The 24174-nt window shown below is 43.1% G+C and overlaps 1 protein-coding gene across 1 annotated transcript in view; it reads right to left on the bottom strand.

Annotated features, from left to right (window-relative positions):
* LOC132400058 (delphilin-like) overlaps positions 1-24174 on the bottom strand; it is a 247769-nt gene that overhangs the window by 54136 nt on the left and 169459 nt on the right. The window contains exons 8-10 of the mRNA XM_059981142.1: positions 22723-22877; positions 19775-19885; positions 7009-7109 (exon numbers count right to left, since the gene is read on the bottom strand). Of these exons, the coding sequence (XP_059837125.1) occupies positions 7009-7109; positions 19775-19885; positions 22723-22877 (367 nt within the window). The remainder of the gene's footprint in view (positions 1-7008; positions 7110-19774; positions 19886-22722; positions 22878-24174) is intronic.

Genomic DNA, 24174 nt, shown 5'->3' with positions numbered 1-24174 from the left:
TGGAGCAAATATGGCACAGAGTACAGCTAAAGTATGATGGTGTTAGACCTTGGTACCACAAGCAGGGAAGGGTAATGATGAATGAGGAGAAGAGAGTGATAGAGATTACTGAAGAAGAACATGCAAGTGATGAATAATAGAGCTGTGACTGACAACTGAGTGAGGAAGAAGGGTAAACAATAAGTGAGTGGTAGAGCAGGGTGTGTGGGGACAGTTACAAAATATTGGGTGATAGAGACAACTGACAGGGAGTGATGGAGTGGTTGTGTTGTGGGTGAGTAATGAAAAGCTGAATGACACATGAATGACAAGCAATTGACTGACAGTTGATTTATGGAGTAACACACATAAAATGGTTGTGGAACTCGGCAAATCTGACAGCACCTATAGAGGGGAATAAACAGTCAATGGTTTCAGTTGAAATCCTTCATCAGAACTGGAAAGGAAAGGGGCAAAAGCCAAAATAAGAAGAGTGGTGGGGGAAAGGAGGGAAAGAGTACAAGTTGACAGGTGAGAGGTAAAGCAGAGGTTGTGGAAAGCAATGGTACAAATGACATTGGTAGGAAGGGTGATGAGGTTAAAGGACAGGACCCCAGGGTTGTTACCTCAGGATTGCTGCCGTGTCATGTGCTAATGAGGCTAGAAATAAAAAGATAAGAGTTTAATAAGTGGCTAAGGAGATGGTGCAGGAGGGAGAGCTTCAGATTTTTGTTTCATTGGGCTCTTTTCCAGGGAAGGTGGGGCCTGTACAAACAGAACGGTTTGCAGCTCAACTGGAAGGGGACTAATTCCTTGCAGGAAGGTTTGCTAGTGCTCGTCCAGGTGGTTTAAACTAGAGTTGCAGGTAGATGGGAACCATAGTGCCAGGGCAGATAGTGGTGTGGATGCAGGAAAAGATGTTATTAAGATCGTAAGATCTAGGAGCAGAATTAGGCCATTTGGCCCATCCAGTCTGCTCTGCCATTTCATCATGGCTGATCCAATTTTTCCTTTCAGTCCCAATCTCCTGTCTTCTCCGCATATCCCTTCATGCCCTGACCAATCAAGAATCTATCAACCTCTACCTTAAATATGCATAAAGACTTGGCCTCCACAGCTGCCTGCGGCAAAGAATTCCACAGATTCACCACCCTCTAGCTAAAGGAATTCCTCCTCATCTCTAGTCTAAAAGGACACCCCTCTATTCTAAGGCTGTAGCCTCTGGTCTTAGGCTCTCCATAGCAAACATGCTTTCCACATCCACTCTATCAAGCCCTTTCAACATCGATAGGTTTCAATATGGTCACCTCTTGTTCTTCTAAATTCCAGTGAATACAGAGCCAGGGCCATCAGACATACTTCATATGATAAGTTGTTCAATCCTGGAATCATTTTTGTGAACTTCCTTTGAACCCTCTCCAGTTTCAGCACATCCTTTCATAAGGGGCCCAAAACTGCTCACAATATTCCAAATGAGGCCTTACCAGTGCTTTATAAAATTTCAACATTACATCCTTGCTTTTATATTCTAGCCTTATTCACCCCAGACTCAATCTGTAAATTAACCTTTAGTGAATCCTACACAAGGACTCCCAAGTCTCTTTGCACCTCAGTTTTTTGTATTTTCTCTCCATTTAGAAAAGTCAACCCTTTCATTTCTTCGACCAAAGTGCATGACGATACACTTCCTGACACTGTATTCCATCTGCCATTTCTTTACCCATTCTCCTGATCTGTCTAAGTCCTTCCATAGCCTCTCTACTTCCTCAAAACCATCTTTATATCATCTGCAAACTTTGCAACAAAACCATCATCCAAACCATTGAGATTTAGTGTAACAAGAATTGGTCCCAATACAGATCCCTGTGGAACACCACTAGTCACTGGCAGCCTGTCAGAAAAGGCTCTCTTTATTCTCACTCTTTGCTTCCTGCCAATCAGCTGCTGCTTTATCCATGCTAGAGTCTTTCCTGTAATAACATGGGCTCGTAGCTTGTTGAGCAGCCTCATGTGTGGCACCTTGTTAATGGCCTTCTGAAAATCCTAGTACACAACATCAACTGATTCCCCTTTGTCTATCCTGCTTGTTACTTCTTCAAAGAATTCCATCAGATCTGTCAGGCAAGATTTTCCCTTGAGGAAATCATGCTGACTATGGCCTATTTTATCATGTGCCTCCAAATACCCTGAGATCTCATCCTGAATAATCGACTCCAAGACCTTCCCAACCACTGAGGTCAGACTAACTTCTCATGCCTCTGTATTCCACTGTAATACTGATACATCTGACTTTAGCTTCTCCTTCTCGAGACCTCAAAGTCAGGAATCAAAAGGTTGAGCGTGGTGCAACTGATGTCCTGATCTACATATAGTTCAAAGCAAAAAGGCAGATGTACTCAAAGTGTAAATCAACAAATTATGAAACTAGCCATTGCTGAGTCTTAGTTGACGGAGAGGCAGGACTGGCAGCTCTGTATTCAGGGGTTCTGTTGTTTTCGACATGACAGAGTGGGAGAGATTAAAGGGGGAGCATTGGCATTATGAGTTAGGGAAAAGGTCACAGCAGTATTCAGACACGACAGACTGGAGAGCTCAACTAATGAGGCTAAATGGATGGACTGAGGAATAAGTAAACCATGATGAGAGGCCAGTGTGTATTGGCGGACAAAGAAATGGCAGATGGTACTAAAAAGTATTTTACGTCATTCTTCACTGTGGAAGACACTAGCATATGCCAGAAATTCAAGAGTGTTGGGCCAGAAATGCTTGCAGTTGTTATTACTAAGAAGAAGGTGCTTGCGAAACTGAAAGGTCTGAAGGTAGATAAGTCACCTGAACCAGATAGACTACACACAAGGGTGCTGAAAGAGTAGCTGAAGAGATTGTGGAGACATTAGAAATTATCTTTCAAAAATCACTAGATTCTATAATGGTTCCAGAGGAATGGAAAATTGCAAATATCACTTCACTCTTTAAGAAGGGTGGGAGGCAGGAGAAAGGAAATTATAGGCCAGTTAGCCTGACTTCAGTGGCTGGACCAGTCAGCATGGTTTTCTTAAGGGCAAATCTTGTCTGACAAACCTGCTGGAATTCTTTAAAGAAATAACAGGCATGATAGAATCAGTGGATGTTGTTTATGTGAATATTCTGAAGGCCTTTGACATGGTGCCACATGTGAGGCTGCTTAACAAGATAAGAGCCAATGATATTACAGGAAAGCTATTAGCATGGATAAAAAATTTGCTGACTGGCAAGAGTCAAAGAGTGGAAATAAAGGGGGGCTCTTCTTGCTAGCTGCCAGTGAATAGTGGTATTCTGCAGAGGTTGGCATTGGGATCACTTCTTTTCATGTCATATGTCAATGATTTGGATGATTGAATTGATGGCTTTGTGGCCAAGTTTGCAGACTATACAAAAATACTACAGGTGGAGAGACAGGGAGTCTATAGACAGACTTAGACAAATTGGGAGAATGGGCAAAGAAGTGGCTTTCTAACAAAGGTGTGTTTAGTAAGTGAGAGGTCTTCAAAAGTGAAATATTTGAGAATGCAGAGTTTGTATGTTCCTGTCAGAATAGAAGGCTAAAAGGTTTAGGGAACCTTGGTTTTCGAGAGCTATTAAGGCTTGGGTTAAGAAAAAGAAAAAGGTGCATAGCAGGTACAGGCAGTAAGGAACAAATTAGATACTCGGGGTGTTAGAAATGCAAGAGAACACTTAAGAGGGAAACAGGAAAGCTAAAAAAAAAGGCATGAGTTGCTTTAGCAGGAGAATCCCAAAGGTTTCTACAGACACATAGTACTGTGCAAAAGTCATAGGCACATTTATATAGCTAGGGTGCCTAAGACTTTTGCACAGTACTATTATAATTTTATGTATTGCTCTGTACTGTTCTATAATGATCAATAAATGACCTTGCCTGGTGTCTCAGGGATGGATGTGAATGCGACCACTCCACCCCACACCCCTAGTATCCCTTCCCTACCAGTCATCCCACATTCCTATGCGGAACTACGCCCTTGCCATTCTCAATGTCCTTTGCTTCAGCCAGATTTACAAACTCGTTCTCCACTCCACAATGACATACGCAGTACTGTTGAAAAGTCTATGTGCTCAAGACCTTTGCACAGTACTATATGTATTAAGAGCAAGAACAAGGGTCAGAGTTGGCCCTCTGGAAGAATTTATGCATGGAGCTAAAAGATATGGGGGACATTTTAAATGGATGTTTTCCTTGGGAGTATTTACTTGGAAGATGGACACAGAGTCTATAGAGATGAGTCAAAACCACAGAGAGGTCATGGACTGTATATGGCTTGCTGCCTTGAGGCAAATTAGGGTGAATAAATCCCCAGGGCCTAATATGGTGTTCCCTTGGACCTTATGGGACAGTCCTGCAAAAATTGCCGGGGCTCTAGCAGAGGTATTTAAAATGTCTTTAGCTGTGGGTGAGGTGCCAGAGGATTAGAGAATAGCTGATATTGTTCCATTTTTTAAGAAATGCTCTAAGAGTAAGCTGGGAAATTATAGGCAGTAAGTCTGACTAAGGAAAGGCTCTAAGAATAAGATAGGAAATTAAAAGCCAGTGAGCTTGACATCAGAGGTGAACAAGATATTGGAATATATTCTATGGGACCAGTTATGCATATATTTGGATAAATAGAGGGACTGATTAGGCTTTGTGGAGATTTTCAAGTACATTACCAAGAAAGTTGATGAAAGAAAGGCAGCGGATATTGTCTACATGGCCTTCAGCAAGGCCTTCCGTCTGAGAGGTTGGTCAAGAAGGTTCAGTCGCTTGGCATCTAGGAAGAGGTTGTAAATTGGATTTGACATTGGCTTCATGAGTGAAGTCAGAAAGTGGTAGTAGAAGTTTGCCTCTCTAACTAAAGTGCCTAGTGATGGCAGGGATCTGTGCTGTGTCTGTTGTTGCTTGGCGTAATTGGATCAGCAGATTTGCAGATGACACCAAGATTGGGGCATAGTGGACAGCGAGGAAGACTATTAAAGCTTGCAGCGGGATCTGGACCAGCTGGAAAAATGTGCCGAAAAATGGCAGATGGAATTTAATGCAGACAAGTGTGAGGTACAGTATTGTACTTTGGGAGGACAAAACATGGTAAGACTTACACACTGGATGGTAGAGCACTGAAGAGCGCAGTAGAACATGGGATCTCCAAAGTTATATCTATAATTCTTTGAAAGTGGCATCATGGGTAGACAGGGTTGTAAAGAGAGCTTTTGGCACATTGGCCTTCATAAATTAAAAGTTTTAAGTACAAGAATTAGGATGTTATGTTACAGATGTACAAGATATTGGTGAGGCCAGCTATGTAGTATTGTGTGATGTACTGGTCACCTGGTTACTGGAAAGATATTAATGAGATTGAAAGAGAGTGGAGAAAATTTACAAGGATGAGGGGATATTTGACAGAGGTATATAAAATCATGAAGAGTATAGAAAGGGTAAATGCAAGCAGGCTGAGGTTGGATGAGACTAGAACTAGAAGTCATGGGTTAAGTGTGAAAGATGAAAGGTTAAAGGGGAACATGAAGGGGAACTTCACTTGGCAGGTGGAATGAGCTGCCAATGGAAGTGGTGGATGCAGGATTAATTTCTACATTTAAGAGAGGTTTGGATAAGTACATGGATGGCAGGGGCATGGAGGGCTATGATCAGGGTGTATATCAATGGACTAGGCAGAATAATAATTTGGCACAGAATAGATGGCCCCAAGGGCCAATTTCAATGCTGTAATTTCTATTACCCGAGGGGCAGATTTGGGGTTGGTGGGTGCTGAGGAACAGGGAAATGAAGTAGCTGGGAGCGGATAACTGAAAGAGGTAAAGTGCTGAAGAAGAAGGAGGGATCTAATAGGAGAGAACAGTACACTATGGAAGAAAGGAAAGAAGAGGAACCAAAGGAAGGTGATAGCTGATGAAGAGAAGAGGGTGAGAAGATAATCAGAATGGGGATTTGAACACAAGAGAAGGAGAAAGGGGAAGTAATTACCAAAAGTTAGAGAAATTGATGTTCATACCACTAGGTTGTAAACTACCAGACAGAAAATTGCTCCCCCAACCTGAGTTTGGCCTCATCATAGCAGTAGAGGAGGCCATGTAGAGACAAGCCAGAATGGGAATGTTGTGTTGACTCTGAGTAGCTACAAGGAGACTCTGCCTTTTGTGTGGACAGAGAGGAGATACTCGACAAAGCAGTCCTCCTAATCTGCACTTGGTGCACTGGGAGCACCAGATATAATAGACATGCTATTGTATCCTCAAAAGACCCGCAGGTGAAATGATACCTCACATGGAAGAACTGACTGGGGCTCTGAATGGTGGTGAGAGAAGAGGTATAGAGGCAGGTGTAGCACTTAACACGTGCGCAGAGGTAGGTGCCAGGAGGGAGATCAGTGGAGAGGGATGAGTGGACAAAGGGAAAGTTAATGAAATTGTCTTGCCCAGCATGGCTGCAGGAAGTAGCACCAATGTAACTATAAATGTAGCGGAGAAAATGTTGGGGATTGTAATCAATGATGGAGAAGGGTGAATGACAGGTAAGTGAAGGAAAATGAGCAGTGAGAGGTAAGTGAAGGAAGAAGGTGAGAGGTAAATATGTGATGGACTCGAGTGGAGAATGGTGAGTGAAATAATAAAACATAGGGATGCTGTGGGGAGGTGGTGTTCTGAGTGTGAAACTAAGGGAACTGGAAGAGTGAGCAGTAACTGGATGAAATATAGGATAAAGTCTGCAATCTGTAAAACTGTGGTTTAAGTGAATGATAAGGAAGGCGGATAGATGGAAGAGGTAAGTGACAGGAAAGAGTGAATTCAAGATGCAGTCAGAAAATGGCAAGCACAAGGGAGGACTGAAACATAAGACCGAGCTAAAGGCAAGGAAGTGTAGATGGGAGAGACAAGTGATATAGATAGATAAAGATATAGGAATGTTTCATTGGGAGAAAGGTGTGATCTGAGAAATACATCTCAAGGAGATGGCTGAAAATACACTAAACCATAACCACTCACATTTCTCAAGTTAGGCGTTTCCGGTAGAGATGTGCCATCTCCTGATTGTCGCTCCGCAGGAGTTAGGTGTGTATGAACATCAGGTGAATTCTCTGGGCCTCCTGAATAAAACAGGTATGTAAATCTGGTAAGACACCTGGAGAGGGTAACATTATAAGATTTGCATTGAAGTATGTGAGGTTTATCAGTGGGAAATTTACGTGGTAAGGTTTCATTCCAGAGAATTGAACACAAAATCCAGAATGGCATTCCATTGCAGTACATAGAGAATGTAGAGATGCTGGCTTTGGATATGACATTAAAGTGAGGTAATCTTAGCCCTCAACTGAGTGTAAAAGATTTGCTACATTAAACAAATAGATGTCTGCAGAACTCTAAGGTGTTAGGAACATCAACATAAGCCTGACTTTATTAATAACAATCATCGCCAAACAAACCACTAAAAATATTTCAAGGCCTTGAATGAACCTCCCAGTGGCCCCTGAAAAATTTAGAGGCCCAGATTTGTACTGACAGGTAACAGGAACTGGTGCTTTACAAAGTCTCTTGAATTCCTCCATAAATTGCCTTTATGGCTGACTGCCAGGGTATATATTTCTTCTTGAAATGAACAATGATGCATTCTTCTCTTAACATAAATCAGTTTAATTGCTAAATCTTGGGAAAGGCTGACAGGACTCAAATGGCATGTTCTCATTAAACAATCTACTTTTTATCAAATTCACTGAAATTCAGAAATTCAACCCCATGTCTGACTTCAGACATGGACTAGAAAATAATCCTGTCTCCTGAAGTAACAAACTGAATCACAAACAGAACAAACATTAATGCAACACACACAAAATTCTGGAGGAACTCAGAAGGACAGGCAGCATCTATGGGGAGAAAAGTACAGTTGACATTTTGGGCAAGACCCTTCAGTAGAACTGGAGAAAAAAAGATGAGGAGTCAGAGTTAGAAGATGAAGAGAGGGGAGGAAGAAACAGAAGGTGACAGGTGAAATTGGAAGAGTGAAGGGTGAAATAAAGAGCTGGGAAGTTCATTGGTGAGAGAGATACAGAGCTAGAGAAGGAGGAATCTAATAGGAGAGGACAGAGAACATGGAATGAAGAAAAAGGGGGAGGAGCACCAGAGGGCAGGCAAGGAGAAAAGGGAAAAGGGGATGGGGAATAAAAAAGGGGGGAGGGACATTTGAGAAATCGATGCTCATACCATTAGATTGGAGGCTTCCCAGACAGAATATAAGGTGTTGCTCCTTCAACTTGAGTGCATCCTCAACGCGACAATAGAGGAGGCCATGGATGGACATGTTATAAGGGGAATGGGAAGTGGAATTAAAATGAATGACCAATAGAAGGTCCAGCTTTTTCTGGCCAACAGAGTGTATGTGCTTGGCGAAGGGGTCTCCCAATCTATGTCAGGTCTCACCGATATACAACAGGCCACACCGAGAGCACTAGATACAATAGATAACCCCAAAAGTGAAGTGTCACCTCACCTGAAAGGACTGTTTGGGGTCCTGAATGGTAGTGAGAGAGGTGATGTAGGGGCAGGTGTGCCACTTGTTCTGCTTGCAAGGATAAGTGCCAGGAGGGAGATCAGTGGGGCGGGGGAACAAATGGACAAGGGAGTCGCATAGGGAGCGATCCCTATGGAAGGTAGAAAGTGGGGGAGGGAAAGGATAGATGTGCTTGGTGGTGTGATCCCGTTGGAGATTGTGGAAATTATGGACAATTATGTGCTGGACTTGGAGGCTAGTGGAGTGGTAGGTGAGGACAAGAGGAACTCTATCCCCAGGGGAGTGTTGGGAGGATGGGGTGAGGACAGACATGCATGAAATGGAAGAGATGGGGTCAAGGGCAGTGTTGATGGTGGAGGAAGGGAAGTCCCTTTCTTTTAAAAAAAAGAGGACACCTCCTTCGTTCTAGAATGAAAAGCCTCATCCTGAGAACAGATGTGATGGAGACAATGGAATTGAGAGAAGGGGATGGTGTTTATACTAGTATCTTTCACTAATCAACTTCCAGTTTCACCTATCACCTTGTGTTTCTTCCTCCCCACCCCCCAACATCTAACTCTGACTCCTCATCTTTTTTCAACAGTCCTACTGAGGGGTCTTGGCGTGAAATGTCGACTGAACTCTTTTCCATAGATGCTGCCTGGCCTGCTGAGTTCCTCCAGTATTTTCTGTGTGTTGCTTGGATTTCCAGCATCTGCAGATTTCTCTTGTTTGTGAACATTAATGCAGTTAATAATAAATCAAAACAAATACTCAGGGCTAGAAATCATATATCACATAAAAGTGTACATAACACAGTAGTTACTTTATAGGACTGCTTCCAGCAGCCAAATTGTATCTCACACAAGGCTGTATGACACCTTGTGCTACTTTGTTAGCCAGAGGCTATTCCATTAAAAGCTCTGGCATCATTAGTGGAGGAAATCAACTGAATCCCAGAGAAGAGTTGGGAAGGTGAAGTGATGGGGTAAAGAGTACACAGGTGGGGTAGTTGGATGAATCACACTCAAATGAAGTGGGGGAGAAAAGAGGCAAGTCCTGTTCTTAAAGAAAAGGTCAAAAGTCACAATTACTCAAAATCAAAATCAAAGAAAATCTGACAGCTTTATAAGTACATAAAAAGTTAGTAAGCCTCAGGTACATTACAAATATAAAAGGTAATTACCTGTAGAAAGAAAAGTTCTCGATGGATACAGAGCTGTCTTCTTTACAAAAGAGAATACAATGCTGATGTTGCAGTTATGGTTAAATGCTTGAAATATTGATAGGATTAGCATAGTAATTAAAGTACTAAAGGGTTCAGAATCTTTAACGGTGGATTCAGGCCCAGAGTCTGTACAATAAATGATAAGATACTAGATATGAGAAGGAACATGGGGACCTGGGCATCTTTGTCCCTGGGTCTTTAAAGATATCAGAACAGGTACTTAAAGCTGTTGAAAGTAAGTACAGTATATAGAATGCTTTTCTTCATTAGCCAAGCTACAGAATAAAACAGTTGCTGCCAGAATCGTATATATTGCTTGCTTAGCTGCTGCTGGAGTTTGTGGGTAGTCTGGTCACTGCATGATAGGTGTGACTGCCTAGAGAGAGTGCAGGTGAGGTTGATGAGGACATCGCCAGGAACATAATATCCTAGTTATGAGGAAATACTGGATCAATTGAGATTATTTTCTTAGGAACCAAGGACACTGTAAGAAGATAATTTTGGTGTATAAAATTACACAGAATACATAGAAAGGATCCACTTCCCTTTTCAGAGGGGTCAAAAATTAAGAGGCATAACTTGGAAGTAATTGGGATTCGTGGCATATTGAAGAAAATGTCTTCCCCAGAATAGGGGTCTCAACTGAAAGGATGGTTGAAGCAGAAACTCTCATTGTATTTTAAAAATGCCTTAGCATGGACTTGATGAGCAGTGCCCTGCAGGGCTATGGACTGGAAAGTAGAACTCACCGGGCAGCTCTTTTTTTTTGACATGTACAGACATAGTCAAATAAGTAACTTCTTTCTGCATCATAAGTTCAGAGTTGGTGCATGTGCCTTTCCCCTCCCTGCCTCATAAACCATATTACGTCTAATTTACACAGGCCTGTATTTAATGCTTCACAGAGGGAGTAAACCACAATCAAATTTTAATAATACAAGCATTTCTGTGATTATTTTTGTTGACTTTTATAAATGGCATTAGGGCAAATTGTGGCATGCATTTAGTGGACTGAAAATGGGTGTAATTAGTCTGTATCTAAATATCAATTTTGTAGAAACTGAGAATTCTGAAATGAAAATTTCCCCTTTCTGGGAATTTTGGTCCAGGCCAAATGTGTGAATGTCTATGCTACTTACTGCCTCATCTTCACCGAAGAACAAAAGAACATTGAACATTAAAACATAGTACAGGCCCTTCAGACCACAATGTTGTACCTACCTTTTAACCTACTCTAAGTTCAATCTAACCTTTCCCTCCAATATAACCATCTAATTTTCTATCATCCTTGTACCTGTCTAAGAGTTTCTTAAATGCCCCTTATGTATTTACCTCTACTACCAATCCTGCTAGAGTGTTTCACTTTGTAAAGAACTTAACTTACTTCTGACATTGCCCCTATACTTTCCCCCAATCACCTTAAAATTATGCCCCTTTGTGTTAGCAATTTCCTCCATGAGAAAATGTCTCTGGGCATCCATTCTATCTTCTCATCATTTTGGACAGCTCTTTCAAGTCACCTTTCATCCTCCTTCACTTCAAAGGGAAAAGCCCTAGTTTGCTCCACCTACCCTCATATGACATGCCCTGTAGTCTAGGTAGCATTCGCATAAATCTTCTCTGCACCCTCTCTAGGTTCCCTCGTCCTTCTTATAATGAGGCGACCAAAGCTGAACATAATATTCCAAGTGTGGTCTAACCAGGGTTTTAAAGAGCTGCGACATTACCTGAAGGCCATTGAACTCAATGGTCTGACTAATGAAGGCCAACACACCATACGTTTTCTTACCCAGCCTATTAACTTGCTTGGCAAATTAGAGGGATCTATGGATTTGGACCCCAAGATACCTTCATTTTTCCATATTGCCAAGAATCCTGCCACTAACCCTATATTCAGTCTTCAGTACTGACATTCCAAAATGAATGACTTAGTATTTTTTCTGGGTTGAACTCCATCTGCCACTTCTCAGCCAGTACTTCCTCCTCTTTAATCGTCATAGTTTCCATAACTTTCCTACTTGTTTCCCTTACCTTATACAATTCAATATCCTTCTCCTCAGTGAATACGGAAGAAAATAAATTGTTCAAAATCTCCCCCATCTCTTTTGGCTCCACACATAGCTGTCCACTTTGATTCTCTAAGGGACCAATTTTATCCCTCACTATCTTTTTGCTATTAATATAACTGTAGAAACCCTTTGGATTTATTTTCACCTTACTTGCCAAAGCAACCTCATCTCTTCTTCTAGCTTTTCTAATCTCTTTCTTTTCTAATTTCTAATTTCTATACCTTTCGACTCTTACCAAGTTTTATTCATGCATCATAGAAAGCATTCTATCTGGGTGCATACAACTTGGTATGGCACTGCTCTGCACATCACTGCATGAAACTGCAGAGTTGTGGATGCAGTTCAGCACATTGCAGGAATCAGCCTTCCCTCTATGGATTCTATGGACACTTCTCACTGTCTTAGTAATAAAAGTTCCCATCAGTCACAGATATTCTCTCTACCTCCCTCCCCCATTGGGCAAAAGATACAAAAGCCTGAAATCATGTACCTCCAGGTTCAAGGACAACTTCTGTTCTACTGTTATTAGACAAATGAAGTGATCTCTTGACCTCACTAACTACCTTCATATGATCTTGCACTTTATCTGCATTGCCATTTTACATAGTCAGCACAGAGCAAGCCCTTCAGCCTACCTAGTCAGCTCCAAACTATTATTCTGCCTAGTTCTATCCCCATGCACCTGGACCATAGACCTCCACACCCCCTCCCATCCATATACATATCCAAAGTTCTCTTGAATGAACAAATAAATAGGTGTTGAGATCACACTTGAATCCATCACTTCTGCCAGTAACTTGTTCCCCACTTTCACCACCCTCTGGGTGAAGAAGTTCCTTCTCATGTTCCCCGTAAACATTTTGATAGCTTTTACACTTTATTGTTTTACCTTATTCTGGCTCAAAAAACTGTAAGTGATTTGATCTACATAAACAGTATGCAACACAAGCTTTTCACTGTATCTTGGTATATGTGACAATAATAAACCAATACCCATGCCAATTTTAGATAACCATCCTTGCCTACTTGTGTTAGAGCTGCCAGTAATATAACACATGGCAACACACATAAACTGCTGGAGGAACACAGCAGATCAGGCAGCATCTGTAGAAATGAATAAACAGTCACTGTTTCAGTTGATACCCTGAAGAAGGGCTGAGTCCTGATGTATCTCAGTCTGAAATGTCAACTGTTTATTCATTTCCAGATTTGCTGCCCAACCTGCTGGGTTCCTCCAGCATTTTGTGTGTGTTGCTCTAGAGTTCCAGCATCTGCAGAGTATCTTGTGTTTAACATAAGAGGGGTGATTGATAAGTTTATGGCCTAAGGCAGAAGGAGTCAATTTTTAAAAACCTAGCACATTTATTTTTCAACATAGTCCCCACCTACATTTACACACTTAATCCAGCGGTCATGGAACATATGGATCTTGGACCTCCAGAAAGTGTCCACAGATAACTAATTTCCTTCTATCTTAGGCCACGAACTTATCAATCACCCCTGATGAGTTAATAACTTCAAACTCTCTGCATAATCATAATAAAGAGTTGAACTGCATGTGCATATAACGAGAGCTGTATAACTCATCTCCTTCTACCTTAGGCCACAAACCTATGCTGTGGACATTTTCTGGACTTTCTGGATCTCCAGCATTCTCTTTTGTTTCATATTTCTAGCATCTGCCTTTGTCACAACCACAAAATCTGCTGCAGGGTCTACGTGCCCCCACTGGCAGTTGTACAGGAGATTCAGCAATTGTGCTCATGAATATGCACGTGTCAGCTAATTATTATTTCATTATGTCTGTATTTAACTCCCTTCTTTTTGTTGCAGCACTTGTCAAGACCTAAGCAAAGCACAACAACGTTACACTGCCTGCTTGCATCCATTGGGCCTTGCCTGAGAAAGTGGGCTGTCAAGTCAACAGACACTGAAGACTGACAGTATTTACTTTTTACTTAGATGTTCCTTTCAGCTGTGATGTTGGCATCTAATTTTCCATTTGAGAGCTTTAGTTAACAGCCCTGTTTGGCCTAGCATTTATTGTTTTCTTTTCCCTTAAAATACTATCACATTAAAGTCTGTGAACTTATTCAACATTTTCATATGAATTAAATTGTCTTTTCCTAAACCTTACTTTTATTATCCTTAATTATTTGGATGGAGGTTCGGAGTTATTGGCACTACTGCATGTAATTAACATTATATATTGGCCCATGTTGGTTAGTTTTTTTTCCCTCTTTTTTTTGGGTTTTTTTTCTATTTTTTTGTCTCTTTTACATAAATACTGTGAGTTTGGGAGGCCTTATATATTGATTATTATATATCTGATTGTCTATTTAAACTATTAATTATGTATTCTCAAATGCTTTGTATTCATATTTCATCTATGTTTTTTCTTAAAATTAATAAAAAGATATAAAGAGAGAGAGAGAAAGTCTGTGAACAATTGACCCACTTCAGTGCCTCTCTCCCTCTCTGCATTTGGGCCATACTGACAGCAAGCCTTGACCACAACAAAGACGGACCCTGCAGAGAGACAGCAGCTGACCTTGGCCCTGAGTTTCATTGGTCAGGCAGGGGACAAGCTACAGGCAATTGAATCTGTTCTGAGTGAAGTGACTGAAGCAATGAGGCAGATAATCTCGTGCTGACAAGTCCAGTCTCATCTGGAAGAACAAGTATCATCCCTCGCGGCAACTGTTCAGCAGCTCACTGCAGACAAGTGCAGTCAGGTGTCTGCGATTTTCACTCTCATAGCTACTGTCCGTGAACTAATTGCGGACAGCCAATATCAGCTGACAGCAATTAGTGTTCTTGCCAACGCAATTCAGCAGCCTCTGGCCGCCTCAATCCCACTCCCAGCATCTCGCAGGACCTCCTTTTCTGCTGCCCCAACAACCTGTGCCACTATTGCTCCCACTCCTGTGCCCGGTCCAGAACTGACACTTATTTTTGGACCACTGCAGACTCCTGCATCCATATAGGAACCAAGTATTCTACCACCGGGCAGATACTCTGGTGATCCCAATGGCAGCAGGAATTTTATTACCCAATGTGAACTGACATTCCAAGCCCAGCCTGGTCGTTTTGGTGATGATGCATGAAAACAGGCATACATGGTCAACGTCCTAGGTGGCCTACACTCAGGCTGTTCAAAGCCTTACAGGAGCAAGGATACCCTGTAGCCCAGTCGTTCCAGTATTTCATTTCCAGAGTTAAGGAGGGCTTTTGACCTTCCAGTACAGGGTCAGGAGGCTGCTCACCAGCTCCTGGACCTATTCCAAGACTGAGTGAGGGTCTATGCAGTCAAATTCCGCACGCTTGCAATAGAGATCCTTCATCACTGCCTTCCAGCGTGAACTAAATGCAGGGGCCCAGCACAAGATCGCTGTCAGTGATGAGCAGGATAGCCTAGATGATCTGATTAATCTGGCTGTTCGAGTTGACGACTGGGTAACTGAGTGCCACAGGGAAAAAATGTCTCAAACTTCTTACATCCCATCTAATCACTGTCTTTCCTCGTCCTCTCCCTCATCACCCGGCACCCAATCCATGGAAGAGCCTATGTAAATGGGATGCATGCACCTGTCTCAGGAGGAATGACAGCGGCACAGGAAAATAGATTCCAGCCTCTGTTGTGGTGATCCAGAGCATTTTCAGGTGGCATGTCCTCAGTGTCTGGTAAAACAAGATACCCATCAGCAGGGACAGGTTGGTTTTCTCTGCAATCAGTTTCCCCTTATTGTGTAATGCTCACAGCTTTTTTATTGTGGGGTCTCAGGCCCTTGAACTTCATTATCAATTCTGGTGCAGCCAGCAATTTCATGGACACCTCTCTAACTCAATGATTGTGAGTTCTGACTCAGGAGTTAAGAGAAAAGATCAATGTCAAGGTCCTGGATGGTCGACCTCTGAGCACTGGCCAGATACACCTTTGCACTAAACCCCTAAACTTGTGCTCAAAGGAAACCATAATGAAGAACTCTCCTGTTGTCTGGTTGATTCACCTGAATTACCACTGGTGCTTGGTTTCCCCTGGCTATCTCAACATAACCCATGAATCGATTGGTCTCTTAAAGCAGGGGACCAGCATTTCCAGCTATCTGTCTGGGTCTAGCTCAAGCTTCATTACATGAATCCGCTCCTGTGTCAGCTAACATTCTGGGCCTGTATGGGATTCCAGCTGAATATGCTGATCTCTTTGAGGTCTTCAGTAAGAGAAAGGGCACCTCCCTGACTTTGCACCAGCCATATGCCTACACCATTGACCTCCTACCTGGCTCTAGTCCTCCATGAGGCCAGCTCTTTTCCCTCTCTCATTCTGAAATGCTTTCCATGGAGGAATGCATCAAAGAGGCATTGGCCATCAGGTTTATCCATCCGTCAACCTCGCCAGACCAGGCTTCTTTTTTGTGAGCAAGATGGCAAGCTCCATCCCCACATCGATTATCAGCCCCTAAACAACATCACTGTGAAGAACCTCTGCCCTCTTCCTCTGCTGGCGTCTGCGTTTGAACATCTCCAGGGAGCAACCATGTTTTCCAAAACTGATGTGCACAATGCTTACAATCTGGTTCATATGAGAGAAGGAGTTGAGTGGAAGACAGCTTTCAACAACTCTAAAGGCGCAAAGAGTATCTTGTGATGTCCTTTGGTCTCACTAATGCCCTTGCTGTTTCCCAGGCCTTGGTTAACTATGTGCTCAGGAACATGTTGAACCAGTCTGTTTTTGTGTATTTAGCTGACATCCTTAACTATTCCCATTCACACCAGGAACACTTCCAGCATGTCCACAGGGCTCCTCGAAAAAAATCTGTACACCAAGCCCAAGAAATACAAGTTCCATAAAGACCAGGAGTCATTTTTGAGCAATATACTTACTCCATCCAGTGTTCAAACGGACCCTAGTAAAGTTCAGGCCCTTACAAAGTGGCCCAACCATCTAAGTCAAACAGGTATGGCGCGTCAAGCTTTCTTCGCCACTTCATCCAGAATTTTGGCTCTATTACAGAACCGACAAATTCACTCATCAGGAGGACCTCTGCAGGATTCCATTGGACAGATGATGCCAACCAAGCAACACTTCAACACTGCCCCAGTGCTGCAACACCCAAACCTAACATGGCCATTCATAGCTGAGGTAGATGCATCCGCTGTTGGCATTGGAGCTGTCCTCTCTCAGCACCCTTCTGTGGATAGCCAGCTGCATCCTTCTGCCTTGCTCTTCCATCACTTGACTCCAGCTGAGAGACACTACGATGTTGGGAACCGGGAACTTCTGGCGGTCAAGGAGGCCCTGGAGAATGGTGACATTCTCTGAAGGGGGCAGAGCATCCTTTCTTGGTTCGGACAGATCACAAGAACCTCTCCTACATTCAGGATGCAAAGGGACTCAACTCCCATCAAGCCCAGTGGACTCTCTTCACAGTTTAATTTCTTCCTCACCTATCGTCCCGGCAGCAAGAATACAAAGGCTAACGCTCTCTACTGACAGTTCAACGGATCTGAGGACAATGCCAATCCAGAGCCCATTCTTCCTCACTCGTGTATTACCGCTCTGGTGATCTGAGAATCGAGGCAGAGATGAGGGCAACCCAACAGTCAGATGCAGGCCCGGGGGGGGGTGGGGGGGGGACATCCCAAATGGCTGTTTGTCCCTACTGTGGTGTGTTCCAAAGTGTTGGAGTGGGGTCACTCCTCCCATCTAGCTGGTCATCTGGGAATTCAGTAGACCCAGAAGTTTATTAAGAGTCAACTTTGGTGGCCACCTATGTCCCAAGATGTCCACAACTTTGTATTTGCCTGTCCCACCTGCGCTCGGAACGAATCATCACACCAGCATCATATGGGTCTGCTTTGTCTGCTGCCTGTCCTGCCTGTGCTCCATCACCCCTGGTTCTCCTCCCCCCCCCCCCCCCAGTGGATGTCATCACTGCACTGCCCCTGGCAAATGAAAGCACTACTATTTAGGTCATTATGGATCAATTCTCCAAGACTGCCCACATCATCATCCTCCCTAAACTCCCATCCACTTCTGAGACTGCCAAACTCATGGTTCAACATGTGTTCAGGCTCCACAGCTTCCCTCAAGATCACAGTTCACTTCCCGCTTTTGGAAGGCTTTCTGCTCTCTTGTAGGAGCCACAGCCAGTCTCTCATCTGGTTTCCACCCCCAATCCAGCGGCCAGACCGAGAGAGGGAACCAGGAGTTGGAGACAACCCTGCGCCACCTTGCCTCTTCCAACCCCACACCCTAGAGTTCCCAATAGGTTTGGGCAGAGATCGCCCACAATAACCTCCAGTCATCCTCCTCTGTTATGTCCCCCTTTGAACGCCAGAAAGGATTCCAACCCCCACTTCTCCCTAACTAGCAGATTGCTGCTGAACAGCTGATCCAGCACTACAAATACACCTGGAGATGACCCTGGGCCTCTCTGTTGTGTGCCCAGAAACAACATGCCTGGCAGGATGATCAGCTTTGCCGACGTGTGAAGCCTCTTAAGCCAGGAGAGGAGGTCTGGTTCCCCTGAAAGACAAGAGCCGCAATTTGGCACCGCGCTACTTGGGAGCGTTTGTAGTGGAGAAGGCGGTCAACAAGGTCTTGTATAGATTGTGTCTACCAGCATCACTGAATATCCACCCAGTGTTCCATGTTATCCAGCTCAAGCCGGTTACTACCTCTCTCATGGTCCCAGTCGCCCCACCTTCCCTTCCTCCCTGCTTGGTAGATAGTTCCCTGGTCTAAACTATCCTGGCATCTTGCCAGGTATTTTGTGGATTGGGAAGGGTATGGTGCTGAAGAATGTTCTAGTATCCCGGTGAAGGACATCTTGGACAAGTCATTCATCTTGGACTTCTAGCGGACTCAGGTCTGTCGTGCCTCAGCAGCTTAGGAGCTATGCCATGTCATAGCCATGGACTCTGCTGCAGCACCTATGTGCCCCCGCAAGTGAGCTGCACAGCAGATTTGGCAATTGCAGTGGTGAATATGCATGTGACAGCTAATTATTATTTTGTTATGGCATATTTGACTCCTTTCTTTTCATTGTAGCACTTGTCAAGACTTGAGCAAAACACAGCAACATTACGTTGTCTGTTTGCATTTGGCCGAGCATGAGAAAGTGGACTGTCAAGTCGACTGATGCTGAAGTCTAGCAGTATTTATTTTATATTTAGATATTCCTTCAGCTGTGGTGTTTGCATCTATTTTTTTATTTGAGTGTTTTAGTTAAAAGCCCTGTTTGACCTAACATTTATTGTTTTCTTTTCCCTTAAAATATCATTTGCATTAAAGTCTGTGAACAATCGACCTGCTTCAGTGTCTCTCTCTGTGCACCTGGGCAATATCCAAACGTACTGACAGTTCTAATTCCAGCACATGCTTCTCAGCTTTTTTCCCTCTTTACGCTGTTAATGATGTCACATAAACATTGTGTCACCTTGATAATTCGATCACAGACATCACTTTTCTTCTCGTCATATCTCACCCTGTCCGCAACTTAAAACAACTTGTCTTCTAACTTTTCCAGTTCTGATAAAAGTAACACATGTGCTGCCTGACCCTCTGAATATTTCTAGAACTTTGCATATTTATTCTAGAGCTCAAGATCTTAGTAGCTGAAGTTACTACAGCCACTGGCAGGTCAATTAAAACAGAAGATGCTGAAGAAAACTGAAGATGTTCAGATAATTTTAGGCCGGAGGAATTTACAAAGGAATGGGTGAAATACCATAGAGAGATTTCATAAAGAATTAAAATTTTAAAATGAAGGCATTGCTTACCAGGAGCCAGCAAAGGGTTGGTGTGTGAAAGGGAGTTAGGAAAATAGGGCAACAAAGTTCTCTATGACCTTGTACAGATGGTACTGGAATAAAGAATTCCTACCAAAAATTATGTTGGGAAAGTCAAGTCTATGATTCCCCTTCAAGGCCATGTCCTGCTTTAAATCACATATAAAATATACATACTTGTTGTGTTGTCATTTGAAACTCGAGCTCGCACACTACCATGATAAACTGATGAGCTTCGCACAGAGTTACGGCGTGGACCTTCATTTATCAGCTCTCCTTCTCCAGACTCTGTGGTAGGAACAAGGGTCAAAAGTACTCAAAGATCTAAGAACCACTGTGGCTGCATTTTAATTATTTCAAACAACTTTTGCAAGCAAACACTCTCAAACAAACAATGGAATATTCCTTTAAAATAATGAGAAATCTACATTCACAGCCTAGGTGTGAGTGAGAACTTACAGATAAGTGTGAGCTTTTTGTTGGTACCATTGCTACCAACAAAGTACATAGGAAAAGGTTTGAGGTCCTGAAGAGAAAGCATAGGGAGCTAAGATAGGAAGCTGAAAAGCAGGATCTCAAGAATGGTGATCTCTGGATTGCTGCCTGTGCCACGTGCCAGTGAGGGTAAGAATAGGGTGATTTGGCGATGCACATGTAGCTTCAGAATTGGCATAGGGAGCAGAGTTTCAAATATGTTAATACCTGTTGGAGAAGGTATGATGTATACAAAAAATATGGGTTACACCTGAGGGAGATCAATAACCTTGTGATGCTTGGGTGGAGATTTGCTAAAGCTATGTGGGTGGGGGGAGTTTGGTGCAGGGGGATGGAAACCAGAGTAATAGGTCAGAAGATGGTGCATTTGGTGTAAAGGTAGATATGGTGTATAAAGAAACTATGAAGAAGGATAGACAGTGGAAAGGGCATAATTGCAGTCATTTGGATGTGTTGAAACATGTCTATTTTAATATGAGAAGTATCAGGAACAAGGACAATGAACTTTGAGCATGGATCAGTACATGGAACTATGAGGTTGTAGCCAATACAGAGACTTGGCTGTCACAAGGACATGAATGGCTACTGGATGTTCTGAGGTGTAGATGTTTCAAAGGGGACAGGAAGGAAGATAAAAAAGGTGGGCAAGTGTCATTGTTAATCAAGGATGGTATCACAGCTGCAGAAACATAGACGGAGACATTCTGGAGGGATTGTCTACAGAGTCAGTATGGATGGAAGTCAGAAGCAGGAAGGGAACAATCAGTCTATTAGGAATATTCTATCAACACCCCTCCAAAAGCAACTGAGATACTGAGGTGCAGACTGGGAGGCAGACATTGCAACTCATATATCAAATCTAAATCAAATCAAACCAAATCAAATCAAGTTTAATTGTCATTCAAACCATCCATGGATACAGTGGAACGAGACAGAGTTCTTTGGGGCCAAAGTATAAAAACATACATGTGGAACAGCACAAGTCACAGGCCCATCCATTGTCTTCTATGGGCAAGCCCATTTTTGATCCTATCAGCAATGTCAACATAGATCCCATGCATCTGTACGAGTCTACCATGCAGGACCTTGTCAAATGGCTTACTAAAATCCTTATATGCAATATCCATTGCTCTAATTTCATCAATCATCTTTATCACCCCCTGAAGAAATCAAACAGATTAGTCAGAAATGAGCTGCCCGGCGTAAAGAGATGACCATTACCCAGCATTCTGTGGTGTGAATGTCACCAGGCTGAATGTTGTTGAGGTTTTGCTCCTAGTTCATAAGATGACAGGCTGTTAATAGAATTGAACATTGCACAATCATCCTTGTCTTCACTTCTGACCTTTGAAGGAAGTAAAATCATTGATGAGGTAGTTGAACAGAGCTGGACCATGTCTCTTGATACAACTGGACAGCATGAATGTGGATGGAGAGGGTCAGTGTATTCACAAGTCTGAGGCAGAGTGAAATAGGAGCTCTGAGAAAGTGAATTGGGAGGAAGCAAAGCCAGTCAAAACCCACTGAATGGAGGGGAACTAACATGGAGTGTTCCAGAGGCACTAACATTGGGTATATTTAAAGTGGAGGTTGATAGGCTCTTGATTACTCAGGACTCAAAGGTCATGGGGACAAGGCAGGAGAATGGGGTTGAGAGGTACAATAAATCAACTCTAATGGAATGGTGGAGCATACTCGATAGGCTGAATGGACTAATTATATCTTAACACACAACGATCCTGTTATCTAAAGGCACTAAGATAAAATGAATCTCAAGGCACTGCGAACTTGAGGACAATAAGACTCACAGTGGATCTGGAGACTGACACAGTGTATCTCAAGACAGTTAGATATACTCCTACATTTGCAGAAAAACTGGACATGGAGGTGACCAACCTGCCACAAGAAATAGAGTAACTAAATGGCGAAGGGAGAGAGGGAGAGAGACAGAATGAGAGAGGGACAGAAAGAGAGATAGAGAGAAAAAGAAAGAGACAGACAGAGACAGAGGGAGAGAGAGAGGCAGAGGGAGAAAGAGTAAGACAGAGAAAGAAAGAGATTGAGATACACATAGACAGAGTGAGAGAGAGAGATTCAGAGACACAGAGAGAGAGATAGAGAAATAGGAGCTCTGAGTGAGAGAGAGAGAGCAGGGCAGGAAGGCAGAGATAGAGTGAGAGACACAGAGAGCGATTCAGAGAGACAGACTGAAGAAAGTAAAATGTGGACTTGTATGGGGGAGGGGCGAGAAAGAGGGTGGGACAGGAGGAGTATGTGTTGTTGTATATATGTGAATCTGAATGCATGTGAGAGAGAATTTGAAGGCACTGAGACAGTCAGATGCCACTACAACATACATAGGAACAATTAGCCAAAATGTATTTGCAAAATACTGTATAGTATTGTGAATTGATATTTAAAATGTCAGGTATTTTGTTGGTGCTCCAATGTGGAGTGATATTTTTGACAGTGACTTGAACAAGTTTAGTCCATAACACAAAAGGCCACTGTCTTGCTCAGCTCTAATGAAGGTGGTGTTCAGTCATGTCTTTCTCAGATTCTGCAAGTAACTCTCCTTTGGCAGTCATGTGCAATTGGAAAATTGCCCTTTTTCAATCAAGTCACCTCACCTGGTGCTGCCTTGTAGCCGAGGAATCTGGCAATCTTCTGATGACAATGCTCTTGCTCCTCATATGTCAGCAGCTGATAGATGAACTGCCAGATTACCTGTTTCGCTGGCGTGTCTAGCACAGGATAGATGTCAACAATCAGAGTATCAATGTTCCTGTGGAAACACAAGTACAGATTCAGCCCAGAACTTCTGTTGAACCAAGACAGTTCAGTCAACAGCTGTGCCTTAGGTCTTTCTTCACAAGTTTAAAATATGAACAAAATGAGAAATACAGTGAGAGAAAATCAGAGAGTAGAGGGAGCAAACAGGGGAAGAAAGGGGAAGTGAGAGAAGAGAGGGAGAGAGAAACTACAGGCAGTGGACCAGTTTACTTACCTTTGCAGCACCCTCTCCCGAGCAGTGACTATTGATACAGAGGTTAACTGCAGAATAGCAAAGGTAAGTTCTGCTCTCGGTAGACTGTGCTCCACTGTGTGGGAACATCAAGGAATCAGCCCAGCAACAAAACTGAAGCTCTTCTGAGCCTTGGTACTCATTACCCTCCTGTACGCCTGTGAAACGTGGACTGTGTATCGAAGGCATGCAAGGCAGCTCAACCATTTTCACGTGACTTGCCTTCGCAGAATATCAGGCAGCAGATGGCAAGACAAAGTACCAGACACTGAAGTTCTGTCTAGAGCAAGTCTACCATCAGTCCACACACTGCTGATGAGAGCACAGACCCAGTGGGCAGGTCATGTCATCCATATGCCGGACGAGTGTGTACCCAAGCAGCTGTTTTTTGGGGAACTCTCTGCTGGAAGACATTCACATGGAGGGCAGGAAAAACATTACAAAGACACACTAAAGGCCTCCCTGAAGTCACATGACATAGGCACGACCACCTGGGAAATGCTGGCTTAAAACCGCCCTACCTGGCGCAGCCTCATCCACAAGGGCTGTCAAGCTTACAAAGCAAGGCGCACTGCTGAAACACAACATAAACGCAAGCAGCACAAGTCCAGAGGCACCAGCACAGTGCCTACACATGTCTGCCCAACATGTGCCAGGACATTCCTTGCCCCAATTGGCCTGACCAGTCATCTTCAGACACCCTGCATCCAGTCTCAAAATGACTAACGGTGTTGAGTCTTCATCGACGACGATGGACGAACTTCCAACATCAACACATGGGCATGGTTCAACAAATGAATATTGGGTTCTGGAAAGTCTTAAAATTTTGAAATTGTCTTCTCACCTAAACTCTCATTGAAGTACATAATTGTAATCACTGGAATGTAATTTATAATTATAATTTAGTAACATTAAAAATTGTAATTAACAGGTGGTATTAATACAGCACAGGAAAGGGGATGAAACCTGAAGACCCACAGAGGTGGGCAGTGTGAAACCAAGGGGAAAGGGAGGTGTGGCAGTGGAACATTTTAAGTCATGTGTCAATGATTTGAAT

The sequence above is a fragment of the Hypanus sabinus genome, chromosome 9 (assembly GCF_030144855.1).
Source record: "Hypanus sabinus isolate sHypSab1 chromosome 9, sHypSab1.hap1, whole genome shotgun sequence".
Taxonomy (NCBI): Eukaryota; Metazoa; Chordata; class Chondrichthyes; order Myliobatiformes; family Dasyatidae; genus Hypanus; species Hypanus sabinus.
This window is presented reverse-complemented; position numbering and strand designations above follow the sequence as displayed.